Source organism: Hoplias malabaricus, chromosome 11, assembly GCF_029633855.1.
Source record: "Hoplias malabaricus isolate fHopMal1 chromosome 11, fHopMal1.hap1, whole genome shotgun sequence".
Lineage (NCBI taxonomy): Eukaryota > Metazoa > Chordata > Actinopteri > Characiformes > Erythrinidae > Hoplias > Hoplias malabaricus.
The window spans coordinates 29,665,298-29,680,513 of NC_089810.1; the positions used below are offsets into that span (position 1 = coordinate 29,665,298).

Sequence of the window (15,216 nt, forward strand, 5' to 3'; positions counted from 1 at the left end):
AGCCCAACTCTTCACACAGCAGATACCCAGGCCACCGTCTCCATGGCAACTACAGCACATGACATGGTGCCAATGGACCTGTGACATTGCACTCATTGCCTGGCCATGGATCAGCTGACTGTCACTTCCTGTTTGTGAAAAAGGATTTAAAAAAAAAAAAAGTGTTCACTCTTAAGCAATCAAGAGGAAGTGAAACTGTGAAATCTTGCACAGAAATAACTCCAAGAGACCGGAAAATCAGCCAGGTTTATCTTTAAAGGGGGATTTAAAACTTTTTCAAATCATGCTGCTTAAACTTATGGAACACCACACTAAATTCAGCACCTTCTAGAGTGCCAATAAGGTTAAACATTTTAAGGGATTGTTGGCCCCTGATTCAGTTGCATGTACGTATGCATTTATGTTACATGTAAAAACACAAAAAAACATGTGGGTTCACTAGTAATTTTCAGTGTCAAAAAATATTTTTTTTGGGTCATCCACATCGAGACCATGGATTCCTATCGCCTATTAACCTATTAACCAAAATATAGATGATTAGCAGGGACATATTAAGTCTCTAATGCTTGTGCTTTAAGTTTTGAACTGATGTAAGTAAATAATATTATTAAAAATATTTAAAATAAAAAAAAACTGCTTGCATAGTTAAAATCACACTGCACTAGATGTACTAATCTATAACTAATATGTGGTGATGTGTTTTTCCTCCTTTAATGGTGTGCAGTGTGCAGAATCAAACCTAAACACTACAATATGTCACTGAGGTCATCACTCACACTCCTGTTTTCTGACAGTCATCATGAAATAGCTTGAGGCTAGAAAACCTGGCTAGACACAGGGCTGACATGATGGCATTTTTACACTGGTTACCCTCAGGGGGGCAAATGCAACTGAGCACCATATTTAAACATACACCAACATGTTATAGCAAACACAGAGCACCAAATATGAATCAACAGTGAATCCTAGTCATTTTACAGCCACAGATGCCGTTAACAAATTCCAGGGGCTTTAAAAATAAGGCATTTCACCTAGGAGACCAGCAATATGTCTGAAGGAATGCGAATAGCAAATACCACTTTATACTTGTATATAATTATAAGAAAGTGAAAAAGCAGCCTTTGCCGGTTTTCCAAAGTACAAAATGAGAAGCTGCTTTGCAAAAAAACAAACACCCTCAATCAAAAAAAACTCTTTCGAAGTAAGAATAGCCTGCCCATATACTTGCACGTCTTTGACCGGCAGCAGATTCAGTACCTTCTTTACTGTACCACACACATTCATTCATTTGAGAAGCAGGTTAAGGAATGCAACCCCGAGAGCATGGCCAGGTCACATGGCTCCGCCGCCACTACATGACCCCATTAATGCGACAACACAGCAAAAGCAAGCTGAGCTTTCCCTGAATGCAACGCCCTGCTCTTGTTTGCAGTACATCTCAAGTGCATTAGACAAGGGTCGATCCCCCAGAGGCCAAAGCTGCCAATCATACGCTCCTTAGTGCCATAATTGCACCTTGCTCTGTGGAAAGCGCTAACAGGCCCAAGACCAACCACAGTGCAGCATTAACAAACATGGCGCACAATAGTTAGTGGATAGTTTTGCGTAATCATAATTTTAAAGGTGAAGTATATATATATATATATATATATATATATATATATATATATATATATATATATATATATATATATATATATATATAAATATATATATATAATGTTCTTCTTCATGAAACTTGACACAATTCAAAACACATGCTAAAAATATGTTTAAATTAGACTCACTTTAAGTAGTGACAACTTGATATAGTTTGTTCCCTGAGACCTAAATTATAACCTGCACTCAATTTGTAAGACACAACGACATGATATAAATGACACATGCACATACAAAAGGGGCGCAAACAGGACATTGTTTTTTTAAAAATGCAATCTGTATTAAAAGTCTTTTTAAACAGTCAGAGCAGCTGTTAAAAAGCTGGTCTGAAATTCAACATACAATCGAATTAGGGTTTCAATGGTACATCACATTTTTCTTGTAAAAATAAAAGCAAAACAAAACCCAAAAGCTCTTGATTCCACTGGTCTGGAGGATGTGGCTGACGTGGTTTGGTTTTGAGTTGTTTTGAGTCATGAGGATTCCATTACCTGTCTTTTTTCAGACCCTACTTAGACTAGAGTTATAAAAAAATTATATATATATAGTGATAGGCCAAATCGTGACAAGATACCTGTGTTGTAGTCTCCTATTCCCCAGCTGGATAAAAGATCTCAGAGTGTAACAGTTAAGTACTTTTGTCTCTGCAGATTGCCATAAAACACCATATTTATTTTCTTCAGACCTTCTCAGGTTGGCACTAAAAATCTGAACAGCTTTGTTTTTGGAAGGCACTCGACGCACACCACGCCACCACGACGTGCTTGCGTCACTACAGTAAGGTCTTTGCGCACGTGGAAGTAGCGGAAAACAAAACCAAAAAAAAAAAAAAAAAGCAGGAATTAAGGTGGCACCGGTCAATGTGTGTATGTGCATTTGTATGTCTTCAGAGTGTTGGGAGTGTCTTCCTCACATCCACAGCATGTCTTTTTGTTTCTTGGAAATATAAAAGTGATCAGAACCATTTATATATTTTTTTAATTTGAATCCAAAGTTCTGGGGGATCAGGGCAGGTGGTGGTCAATTAAAATCACCACGAGGATCCTTCAATCCCCGCCCAAAACTTCAAGTCACGTGACGTCACCCACGTAAACAAGAGGGGGGTCCTTTTTGAAGAAAAAAATAATAATAGCCACGAGAGCAAAACGGGGGACATCAACCGTGGTGAATTTGAGAGTTAAGGGAAAAAAGAGAGCAACTCCACACTTCAGCTGTCTCCTCCTCCTCTTCCTCCTTTTAAGGAATTCTCACTGAAGCCAAGGCAACAAGAGAAGAAGAAAAAGAAGGGGGTTGTAGACACGTAGCTCAACAGCTCAAAACCCCGGCACAAAAACGCCCCTCCAACAACGGACGTAAAAAAATAAAACGTAAACGTCCCGCTGGTTGTGCTGCCAGCCAGGCACCAGTTTCAAAAAGTACTTTCGAAAGTGTGGTTGGGTGCTGAAGGGCGGGTGAGAAGGAGGACTCCAGTAAGAGGCTGTGTGAGTACGAGTAAAGACAAAAAGAAAAACAAAAATCCCACAACATTCAAGTATTCTGCCATTGTAAACACTGATTACTGATCTCTCTGTCTTCTCTGCAGTCGCTTTGTCGCGTGTGCAACGAGAGAGAGAGAGAGAGATAGAAAGAGACCTTAGTGCTCCATGTAAGTCATGAAATTATGGCTTATATACACAAACAATGCACCGAGTGTGAGTTTTTGGGCTCAATCACAAATGAATGTCTATGAGACATATAACTACCGCACCATTTAGGCATATGAGACATTTCATGACCTACATTGGGAAGAAAAAGAGAGAAAAAGAAACTCTGGACATGGTCCTCCACTTAGACTTGATATTTCATGACCCACATTACATAGGGACCTATGGTGGTGGGGCAATTTGGGACTCCGCCAGAGAGAGAGGAAAAAAGATAGAGAGAGAAAGACACTGTCCAAGCACACGCTCCTTGTTTTGTTGTCTGTTGTTGCTGTCCCCTGTTGAGTGCGCGCTCCCGCGCCTTCCCCACCACCACAAACCCCTATCACCACTACGACCGGCGCCGAGGCGGTGCGCGCTCCTGCTGTCGTTGGGTGTCCGTGTGTTCCTTTTCCCCCCACTTCGCCGTTCACAGGATCGCGCACGCGCAGCACTGCTCGTCTCCGCCGGGCGCCGCGGCGTAGTTCATCTGGCGCACGATCTCGGCGAAAAGCTCGTCCACCGAGCTCTTGTTCTTGGCTGAGGTCTCCATGAAGGGGCAGCTCCACTCGTCGGCGAGCGCTTTGCCCTCGCCTGCCGCCACCTCTCGCTCGCCGTCCAGGTCCGCCTTGTTGCCCACGAGCACCATGGGCACGCGCTCGTAGCGCTTGACGCGCACGATCTGGTCGCGCATGGGCCGAATGTCGTGGAAGCTCTGCTGGTTGACCAGGCTATAGACCAGGATGAAGCCCTGGCCGTTCTTGATGTAGAGGTCGCGCATGGACGCGAACTGCTCCGTGCCCGCCGTGTCCAGGATCTCGAGCACGGACGGCGACGAGTCCACCTCGATCTCCTTGCGGTAGAAGTCCTCGATCGTGGGGTCGTACTTCTCAATGAAGGAGCCCGTGACGAACTGAACGGTCAGCGCCGACTTGCCCACGCCGCCCGAGCCTAGGACCACCACCTTGTACTCTCTCATGGCTCCAGCAGGCGCGTGCACACACGCACTCTCTCACTCACGTTCGCTCGCTTGCTCACACACACTCACAACACACTCATACGCTCTTGTCCTTGTACATCAGAAAGCCGGTAATGAGGTATGCAGCGGAGGACAGACGTGCTCTGACTCGCTCCTTGTTCAGTGCACGCGCACACACACACTCACACTCCCGCGAGCCCTTGCATGTAGAAAGCCGGACACCTTCACCCGAGCCCTCGCATACAAAAGTCCTCCAAAGCTGGGGGGGGGCGCTCTCCTCCCTCAGTTCACTTCGCCGTACGCAGTCCCGCGAGCCCCTGCTTTAGACAAGCTCGCGTGCCCTGGCTCCGCGTCTAATACACACAGAGACACCCTCACTCGCACACAAACACTGTATGCCCTGCCCCACAGTCATCAGCCCGCGACGTCTTCACGTCACTGCGCGAGCGGGGAGCCTGTAGCTTCTTAAAGGCGCCGCGCGCGCTGCTCCCTCTCTTATAAAGACCCAGGAAGGACGCGCCACGCCTTCTTTTACGGCAAGCTGTGACGTCACATGGCCTGAGTCACTTACACTCAATTTCATGGTCTATCAAAAACTACAGTTGTTTATTAGTCGTCTGTTTTTAGTGAATATTAGCATAAATACAGACAATTTTATGCATATCAGCTATGACTGGAATCTACTTTAAACAATGTAATCTATTCAAAAGCAGTTACAACAAGGAGTTTGTCAAGAATTTATCAAGAATATCATTAACTAAATTCAAAAAGATTCATCCTCTTTTTGATGGCTTTTTTATTAGTCAGGGTGGTGGTGGTCGTGGTGGGGTGTGTGTGGGGGGGTACTTGAATAATTTTTATATCTACAAACCCTGCTTTTTGAAGAGTTGGGATATATTGTCAGATGTAATTTATAAAACAAAATACACAATCTGTAATTTGTTCATTCTTTTGAAGATTTATTCAGCAAACAAAAGTGACCCATTTTATTGTATTCTGTAAACATAAACAATTATATAATTTGACATGTGTAACGCTCCAAACAAAAATAAGGCAGGTCAGTCAAGCACATACATTATGTGTACAAAAATTCAGTTTTGTAGCACATGCAGAATGAGGCCTGGCCTTGTCCTACTGAAATATCCATGAACTTCCTGGGAAAATAAATTTCCTTGATGTTGGCATTGGTCTGTATAAACCTCCACACCTCCACATTACTGATACCTTCACATGTTCAATTCAGTCATGCCAACCTGAAACATGGACTCATCCAAACACAGCAACTTTTCCCCATGTTTTGGAGCATCTTATATGAGTTTGGGCACAGGAAACGTAATGGAAGGCTTTCTGCTTGTAAAATAGAGGTTCATATACTGATGCTACAGCAGAATGTTTTAAGTATTTTCAAAGCACAGTCACAGTAGAATTAGGCACAGTGCCATTGTAAAAGTGCCAGTGTAAAATAAGAGAATATAATGTAAGTCCTGGAGATAAAATAAGGCATATGACATAAACACAACTTAAAAATCTATAATTAAAATAGAATATGGTACGATTATGTTCCCTAACTAAAGGTAATAAATATGTACCTTGAGGGTACCACCACAGTGACAGTTTTGTGTACAAATGGAAAAGCACCATTATATTAACCTGCTTATTGTGGAATCTTTAAAAATAGTGTAACTTGAATATTATATTCATTTTTCCCTCTTATTTTTCTCAGTGCCCAAATCTAAATGTGTTTTTTTTAATTTACAAAGTACATTCTGTCAGTGACATTAGACATATTTTCTTTATATTTGTGTCAGTTAAATGAAGCTTCAAGAGAATAAGCAATTCACAGATTCCTTTTTTTGTATTCCATTTTAAAATATGTCCCAGATTTTCCAGAAATGATCTTCGTACACATAGCAATTTTTAAAGTAGTATATTCAAAGACACCAAAGCAATTAGACTTTCAAACTTATGTAAGTTGCAGGTCACAGAACTGATCACTTTTTATTGTATTCTTTGATACTTCCTGAAGGTAATAGTATGAGTAATAGACCCTTTAAGATCAGGAACAATCCAGCCCTGAATGTAAACACATTCTCAGGAGTAAACAGACGTTGCAGTTTGGTCATACACCTGAGTCTAGGCTTACGCACACTTGTCGAGACTGCACATTCCCATAAGGGCTGGATCTCTTAATAACTGACTTCAAAATCTCTGCAACAGGCCTCGTCTAGTGTGGCTAAAAATAGAGGCCAACCTGTTGCTCACAACTGAGTCACTAGCATTTCCTGTGCATCATAAATGCAGGAGAATCTTGGGTTATCAGGAAACACTTGTTATGTAAATGATTTGGACTGGGACTGGGAGTGGCCCTGGAGACCACCTTTGGACTTAGGGTTATCTCTGTAGTTCCTTCTTAATATCTCAGTTGTTTTTCCTCAATATGTTCATAGTTTCTGTTTTATTTCTCTCTAGTTCCTCTTTAATGTCTCTGTACTGTGTCCTTAATATGTGTAACGTTTCTCCTGATTATCGCTATAGTAAAATCTTTGGGCTCTGATTATTGTATTAGTTTCATCTGGACACAAGTTTCTCATATCGCATTATCTCTTTATGTTCCTCTCCTTTTCTCCTGATATCTCCTGATGCCATCAGGAATTAACCTCTGAGCAATATTCCACTGGCTAGTGTTGTGTAAGAAATCAGAAGCTTCCGGTTTTTTGAGTTCATCTGAAGCAGAATGAGTGATCAGCAGAAATATGTGCGGTATGATTTCCAGGATTTCACAACACTCAGACACACCCAGCTAAGGCCCAGTTTCTCTTTGCGCTCCAAAGCCTCAGTGCCATGTGTCAGATATTTTGCAGTGAACGTCATTCCTCTGTTATTCATTTCTTCCGCTTTTCCCTCCCTCTTATGTCTCCCATCAGACACAGATGATTTAGAGTGAAACCAAAGAGTTATTCTGTTGATTCAAAGTGAACTTTATACACAATATATGCAAATGTTTTCATGGTTTTTGTCATTGAATATAAAATATTGCATTTTTAATGGCAAAGCACCTAATGAAACTCACTCACATACATACTCACTCATATATAGGAAATGCTCCACAAGGGTTGCTATTTAGTGCTTTGCATAAGTGACCTATTACCACTTTGACACCAACACAGTGCTGATGCTAGAGCAGGTGTTGGTTACTGCATTTCCACTGCTCTGAGAATCCAGTGATTACATATCTGGTTGTGGCCAGTCCCCAGTCCGGAAACAGGAGTTGGAAGACATTGTATAAACCCCATTTGTCATGAGGTCCATGTCATAATTAATGGTATTGATTCTTCTGCGGACTATTGAATATTTATTGCTGTTGTTTTTGCTGCAATTCTTGTGCTTTTATATGTAAATGGCAAAAAAACAGATGCCAGGGCCATGTACTTCAGCCACATGTGTCATATGTCAGTTCTAGATCAGCAAGATTATGGGGCTGGCCAAAAACAGTAAACACTAATTATATTTGAAGGTTATATCATGAGAGTATGTACAAGCCCTCATACAAACCCAGCAATTTAAATGTTAATGTTTATAAATTTCTCATCATTCATATTCTGTACATACACTTTTTCTTCACTCCATTCTAACAAATGGACTCGGCATGGTCAAAACTCAATTGCACTTATTAATTATATTGTTCAGGTTCCTGGGGTTGTGATATGATGATGTTAGCTGCTGACATTAATCCCACACACACCTCCCTCCACCTGTCAAAAGATAATGTGATATTATTATATTTTCAGGGTTAGAAACATACTGTTTCCCACAGGCCTTTACATAATAAATTATAACTTTGCAAGAGAGCATACTAAAGTTAGTTTTGGTGCAACACCTGTCATATTTTCTTTTAATTCAGGGGGTTTTGAAGCTTTCCTTCTCTTTGTGCAAGTAAAAAAAACTCAAACAGATTTAACAGAACTTCTGAAAAAGTATAAACTTGATATTAAAAGCATATGTTACGGGAAGAGAAGTAAATGAAGAGTTGTCTCTGACTTTTGCACAATAATTTGTCTTTGTGTCAGTCTAAATTCAGTACAAGGGGATTCCAGCCATGAGAAAACTCAATTATGAGGTGGATCAGAGGGTTTTCAAATTCCAGCTAAACAACTTCAGGCATCAGTGCAGAACCCATCGATCCATGCCCATCCACACCAGTCAAGTGTCTTTTGTTGCCATTGATTGTTTCTGCTACATAAACACACACACACACACACACACACACACACATACAAACAGCAGCTCCAGGGCAGATACACTACAGTTGTGTATTGTCCACTCATAGAGTAAAAAGGCTGTCCTATTCACAATCCCTTTCAATTATGTGGGTGGGTATCACACTTCCAATACATTCCACTGGTGTCTATTTTAATATGTGTGAAAGTTCAAAAAAGCAACTAGAACTGAAACGGAATCAACACAGTTCTGGTATTTACATCACATTTAGCACACAGAGTTGCATAGGGGCAAAAAAATAAAATCTAACCTGGCCACATGTTAATTAATGTGAAATATTTAGATCCTTTTCCGGATATGTCCCATTAAAGCATATTTGACCAAAAGAATATTTAAAGCCAATACAGATATTATTTTAAATAATATGAATAATTCATTCAGAATTAGATCCAGTTTCTGCAAAAACTGTCACTGGTGCATTTTTATTAAATGTTGCTCTAATAATACTAAAATAAAAATGTTATTGTTATTGGCAAAACTGATGTGTAATTGGATCAGACAAAGCAATTCAAAATAAATTCAAAAATTATTTTATGTGAACATGATTTCTGCTCTGAAAGCCTAATTTGGATGAACTTTTGTACAAAATATGAGGTTTGGACAGAGGTGAAATGTAATATCTTACACAAGTCTAAACACAAACACCATTTACAGCACTACACATATCCACTACATAAAGAGCTCTGAGGAAATTTTATACTGTGGAAGTGAAACATGTCTTTACATGCTGTCTAAGGAATTGCAGACCAATTCACAGAGCTTTGCAAAGCAAGTTGATTTACAGAACCAGTTTTAGTGTGTAAGTGTGAGAAGTGTCTATGTGTTTGTTTATGGCTTGATCATTGAGCCAGGAATCAATAACAGCTGAACTGGCGTCTGCCTCTCTTTGATGTAACCCAAGCAGACAGAGCGTGTGAACTACTACAGTCTGGCTCATCAGGGGTTAAGCCCAAACTGACCCCGCTGCCCCCACCCCATCCCCACATGCACACACACACAACAGACACACAATACAGACATATAATACACAAAAAATCAACTGTTATTCTTACCTGATTAATTTACTAGAAATATGTAAGAATGGGTTTTCTGCTTCACATTTTATTACTCAGTTGGCTCAGTGCCCCATGGAATATTTTAGCACTCAGATGTTGCTTATATGGCACAATTGTGATTGAGATCATTTATGTTTACAAAATGAGGTCATTAAATTTTGGCTAAATTGTCCCTTTAGCCTATGGTTGGTTACTTCTAAAACTGCACAAACTCACTGCCACGTGCTAATCAGGCTAATTCAGAGGCTAATTGCCCTTGCAGTGTGGTCCACTAAGGGCAAAGTTGGTGGTCCATTGGTGTTTTGCAACAGCATTTTCTGGGTGGAAATTTTAAACAAAATGTCACTTTTTGGCACTTTTCCATTTCACTGATTTTTGTTCCTGGTTTATTATCCTTTGTTGAATTAAAATTATTTTTAAATCTGATTTACACAGTTTCATTGTTTTCAGCATAATCGTTTTATATCAGGCATATTCATTATATCTCTCACAGTGGCTGGGAATATCTGTATTAGTGTATTTTACAAAATAAAAGTCTCTGAATTTAAAATCAGTTTGAGGAGATTAAAAACTCATTACTTGTTACACAGGACAGTAATCTGTGTGGTGTCCTTGTGGACAGGCAGTTGTCTACAGTTAGCGGTGTGCTGACTTTTTAAAGCCATTGGAATTATATGCTTGCTGTAGGTAACATCTATGGCTAGCACAACAAATATTGGAACAATTTCTAAAGAAATAGCAAGACCAATTTAACGTTTCTGAAGTTAATACACTTAATTTACCATTAATTTCTAAACTTGTGCCTTTTTCGCCAAAAAACAGAGAGAAACACACTTTGGAAATAATGCTGTTTAGTCAAGTAACATGGGGGATTTAACAAGGACACAGATAACATTCAGCACATTATGATGAACTTTTTTTCATGTATTTTATTTATTATTTATTTTATTTTTATTTATTTATTTTCAATCTGGAATCTGGTTAATTGTAGGCTGGAAAATAGAGGAATCAACCATATATGTCCCAGTCCCAACTGTTCTAACAGAATTATCATTAGTTTTCTATCAGTTCCAGTCCATCACAGAAACAGCCTTACATGAACATAGACATAGTAGCAGTGCAAGTAAGAACATGCAGTGAGACTGATTCTTACATTAGACTTTAAATGAATCATTTAGAAAGGTTCTTAATCCCTGCTTTGGGCACATTACCACATCACTGATAGGCCTACAGCTAATTAATTCTAAGCTAATCCAATTCCCTCATCACAGTTCTGAGCAGAATACACATTAGCAAGCTAGGCTATGCTACTGCTAGCCATTCATTCAATTACAGCCCTGACACAGTAGCAAGTCCCTTAAGGGCTCCCCAGGACCCATAGTACTCAGGGACTTGGAAAGTGCTGCTTTTTAAACTACAACATAATTATATTAATAAAATACAAAATAATTTAATATGAAACACGAAAATGTACTATTTTTATGTGTGCCTGGCACTCTAGCAGTTAGGCAGAAACAGTACAGAATTCAGTAATCCTGCTGAATGTACAATCTAGGCCAATAAATATATCCTTAAACAACTATATTTTAAATTGCAGCAGCAGCATTTCAGGAGTGCAATCTCTGACCTAGACCAAAAGACTAATGTGGCAGCAAGTCAGATTTGATTGGCTTTATTTCATACTAAAAACCATTTAGTCAACATCAAGTTTATTATTTAGCAAAATACAAATAATAAAGACTTTTGTGGATGGTAAGGGTGTAAAAGCATAACGGAATAATTCTGACACACTACCCATTCTGAGCTGTTTCTGGAAATCAGCATAAAACTTATTATTATAAGTTTAATCACCAAAAATATTCAGTAATAAAAGGAAAATGTATTCCCCGTTTTTAAAAACTGAAATGCAAATGTTATCAGAAAGCAACACTGTGGCCTTAAGGAACAATTTCTGATCCACGGGGGATAACAGGTATGTGTACTGTAGTCCAATGGCATTCAAATATTATAACTTTATACTTGAAATCTTGTATTTATTGATTTATTTATTTTAAAATGGACTTAAAACACTGTCTTATGAGCATTGCTTTAAAAGTATGTTTTTTTAAATATTTATTTTCAAGATCAATCATCCAGCTGCTAATCAAATGAAAAAATAAATGCATCAGAATGTGGGTTTTGACATGATGTCATTATAATACAAGACATGCTGCTGAAAATTTCAGCACCCCCTGCCTAAAACACTTTCCTGACGGGGCCCTTATAGTATCTTTATAATAAAACCATACATCTTCCTGCTTACAAAATAATATAACTGCAGAAGTGAGGGCCCGAAAAAGCATGCTGATTGAAGCCCCCAAGAGTTTCAGAAATTGCATTAAACGTAATTCACAGTCAGAAGAAAAGTGAGGCATAATAAGACAAAGTAAATAATTAACAATTTGAATATTAAACGTTAAAGCTTATTAATTCCATTCTGGATAACGAAAAGAAACTGTTAGTTGAACAGTAGTGATTGCAAATGATATTCCGCCACCTACTGGTAAATCTTAGAAATGCATATTGCATTAATGCCAGGAGTGGCTAAACCGCTACACAAAGTGCCAAGGACGGACTGGCCGACGTGCTATTTGAGCCGACAGTCACGACATTCTTTTTAAATTATTTATAACTGACTGGCCAATAAAACCAGTAGATCAGCGGCTCAGTTGACACTGGGCTGCAATCACATTGTTAAACACCAACCCCTTTCGCGTTGGTCCTGCCTGCGTAATGCATTCGGGTAAAAAAATGTTAGTGCAAGAGTTTGTTTGCTGATCACCGGCCCTTGAAACACGTTGGCCTGCGGCCCATTGGTTATTTTCTTTACTGACACAGGGCTGGCCCAATCATATCATGAAATACTCGCTTTGGCTCTGTGCGCCGGTGCATCGGGTCCATCATTTCTCTTCTCTATGCTTTCTTTCTCTTTTCTTCCTCCCTGAAATACTGCTTTAAGACCGAAAAGACCAAAAAAGTTTGATCGAATGTGGTGGGCTGGTTTGGTTCAAAATGCCAAGACCGATTTTTTTCTAAAGACCTACATAGAAATAACCAGGTAATTAAAAAAATTTAAAAATACATTTAGAAACAGTGTGATGTGAATTTAAGATCACCGGATCATACAGTGTTTCATTGATAAACCAAGACCTACGTAGATGTACAAGGAATGAATGGGTAGTGGATGAATTCTCGATGTGGTCGATGTGGTAAATATTTTTAATATTTGTAACATTTTAAAAAGCACTTGTAATGTCACACACATTTGTTGTAGACCTGGTCACAGGCTTAATTAGCCCGTTATTTTTGTTCAAATGGGCCATAATTTATAGCGAGTCTAACTAACTCTAAGTTGGTGTTACAAACAGTTGACCAGAAGAGGGCAGCATTGTGAAACTAAGTAGTCTGCTTTGGTTACGGTAAAGCTGACAGTGTGGTGAGGTTCTGAAGGAGAGTCATTTACACCAATAATTGGCGTTGAGCAAGATGACCATTTGGCTTGTGCAGATGTTCCAGAGTGTCACATTTCATTTTGTGCGTTTTCTCATAAGGAGTGTCCACAAACATTTTGATGTGCCTTGTACATTTTATAAGCTTCCATCACATGCTGGCTACAGTGTGAGACTCAATAGTGTCAGTGTGATTTTGTGTCTCACTCTGTCTCTTGTTCTCTTGTTCATAGAACTGAGCTTGGCATTATGACATCATCTATTATAATCCTAAGTGAATTAGCTTTTGAATGAATTCCAGCCTCCACATTTGGCGGGAGATCTTGGATACAACATAAATAGAAAAGAAACGAATGATGAAAGGGAGGAGGGAAACAGCTGAAAGCTGCTCCAGCCACAAATGGGCCAAAGAGGGCCGTATTGTTCCCTCACTGCTGCAGCACGGTCGAAGGGCTCTGACCAACAGTCAAACGGCCGGATGGAGCGGACAGGAAAGCTGGACACAGGCCCTTTTCACTCGGGCCACAATAACTGCCTTTCACGCCTGCCATTTCGCAGGCATGAATAATACAGAGCAGCTGATAGAGCAAGGGGTCAAAGATTAGGCGTATCTCGCTGTGAGCAAGAGACAGAGAAATGTCCAGATGTGTGGCTGAAAAAAAAGAGATTGGGTGTGGGGGGTGTTGGGATTTGTGTATATTTGGAGCAATACATTAATAAACATATAACACACCAGCATTAAACAAAGCCTGGTGTCAGATCTGCTGTAAACTAGGTTTGGGTCACACTAAGTGTATGGCTATTGTACTTTTACATTAAAGAAGCAATCTGTAGGATATTTACTGTACTTAGTCATAAAATGTCCAGGGTGTGTGATCATAGATCAGGGGTCGGCAACCCGCGGCTCCAGAGCCACATGAGGCTCTTTGATCCCTCTGATGCGGCTCAGCTTTTAAAAATAATGAATGAATATTTAATTATAATGTATTTTATTTTAGTTTGTTCATTTTCAAAATGTAATTCTATGAAGATTATGGCGATCGTGTAACATCTAAACTATTTAAATATTTAAAATATTTTGTCGCTTTTAATACACGTCACAACTTCCAATGTGCGACACCTGCCAGTGTGTGATTTCTTGAACTTTTTGACCGCTGACTGCAAGGCGCCAGTAAAATAATGATGGCACGCAGAGAGAGGACAGCATTTTTGTTTGCTGCCAGTGGATAATTTAAGTTAAGTTTTTTTCCCATTACTACAAGGACTCAAATAGACATTGAGTATTTTACTTAACCGTCAACACAACGTTTTTTTTGGGGGGATTAAAAATGTTTTGTTGCATGCAGAAATGTTATTTCATTTTTCTGCAGTCGTTCATTGATTTCATAAATGTAACACAGTATAGTTTGTTTATACATAGCACAAAGGCAAAAAAAAAACCCTGTTATATGCAGTGTTATTTCATGTAAAATTTCAAAAGGGTTTTGTTGCTCCCAGTGTTTTCTTTACTGTGTGAAATGGGTCCAAATGGCTCTTTGAGTGGTAAAGGTTGCCGACCCCTGTCATAGATTAAGGAAGCAGTCAAAGCTAAAACACTACTGCCTCTCACAGCATTGCTAAAGCAGTATATTCTCTTTGAGAAGAGGCCAGTCCGGAGCGGAACTCTTATGATCCCGCTCTCCGAGGTCCCGCCTTTCATTCCGCCCTCTGTCCAATCATTTTACAGTCCACCGTGTGGCCAGGCCTACAAACAGTGTCTTGCAGCCGTGACATGACCAAGTAAACACAGTTAATGTTATATTTTACTGGACCCAAAAAGCTCCGTTGGCTTTTTAAAAATCTTGACCAGAGACGGAGTAAAATGAGAGGAAATATTGGCCTTATGTTTGAAAATTGGAGGCAGTTTACTAGCAGCAATATTACATAACAGAGCCATAGCTGGGTAATTTTCTCCTGAAGAGGTAACAGAAAATAATTTCTGTAAAAAAATATAGAACTCCAGACACCTATGTATAGATCAAAAGAAGTAAAGGCCATAGGTTTTATATACATTCTATATATATATATATATATATATA

General features: G+C 39.5%; 1 protein-coding gene across 1 annotated transcript; it reads right to left on the minus strand.

The window, feature by feature from the left end:
- Positions 1 to 1,920: 1,920 nt before the first annotated feature.
- Positions 1,921 to 4,770, minus strand: rap2b (RAP2B, member of RAS oncogene family). The gene has a single exon (XM_066684846.1). It carries the CDS (start codon positions 4,315 to 4,317, stop codon positions 3,769 to 3,771), a length of 549 nt encoding a protein of 182 aa, XP_066540943.1. The 5' UTR covers positions 4,318 to 4,770; the 3' UTR covers positions 1,921 to 3,768.
- Between the last annotated feature and the right edge of the window lie 10,446 nt (positions 4,771 to 15,216).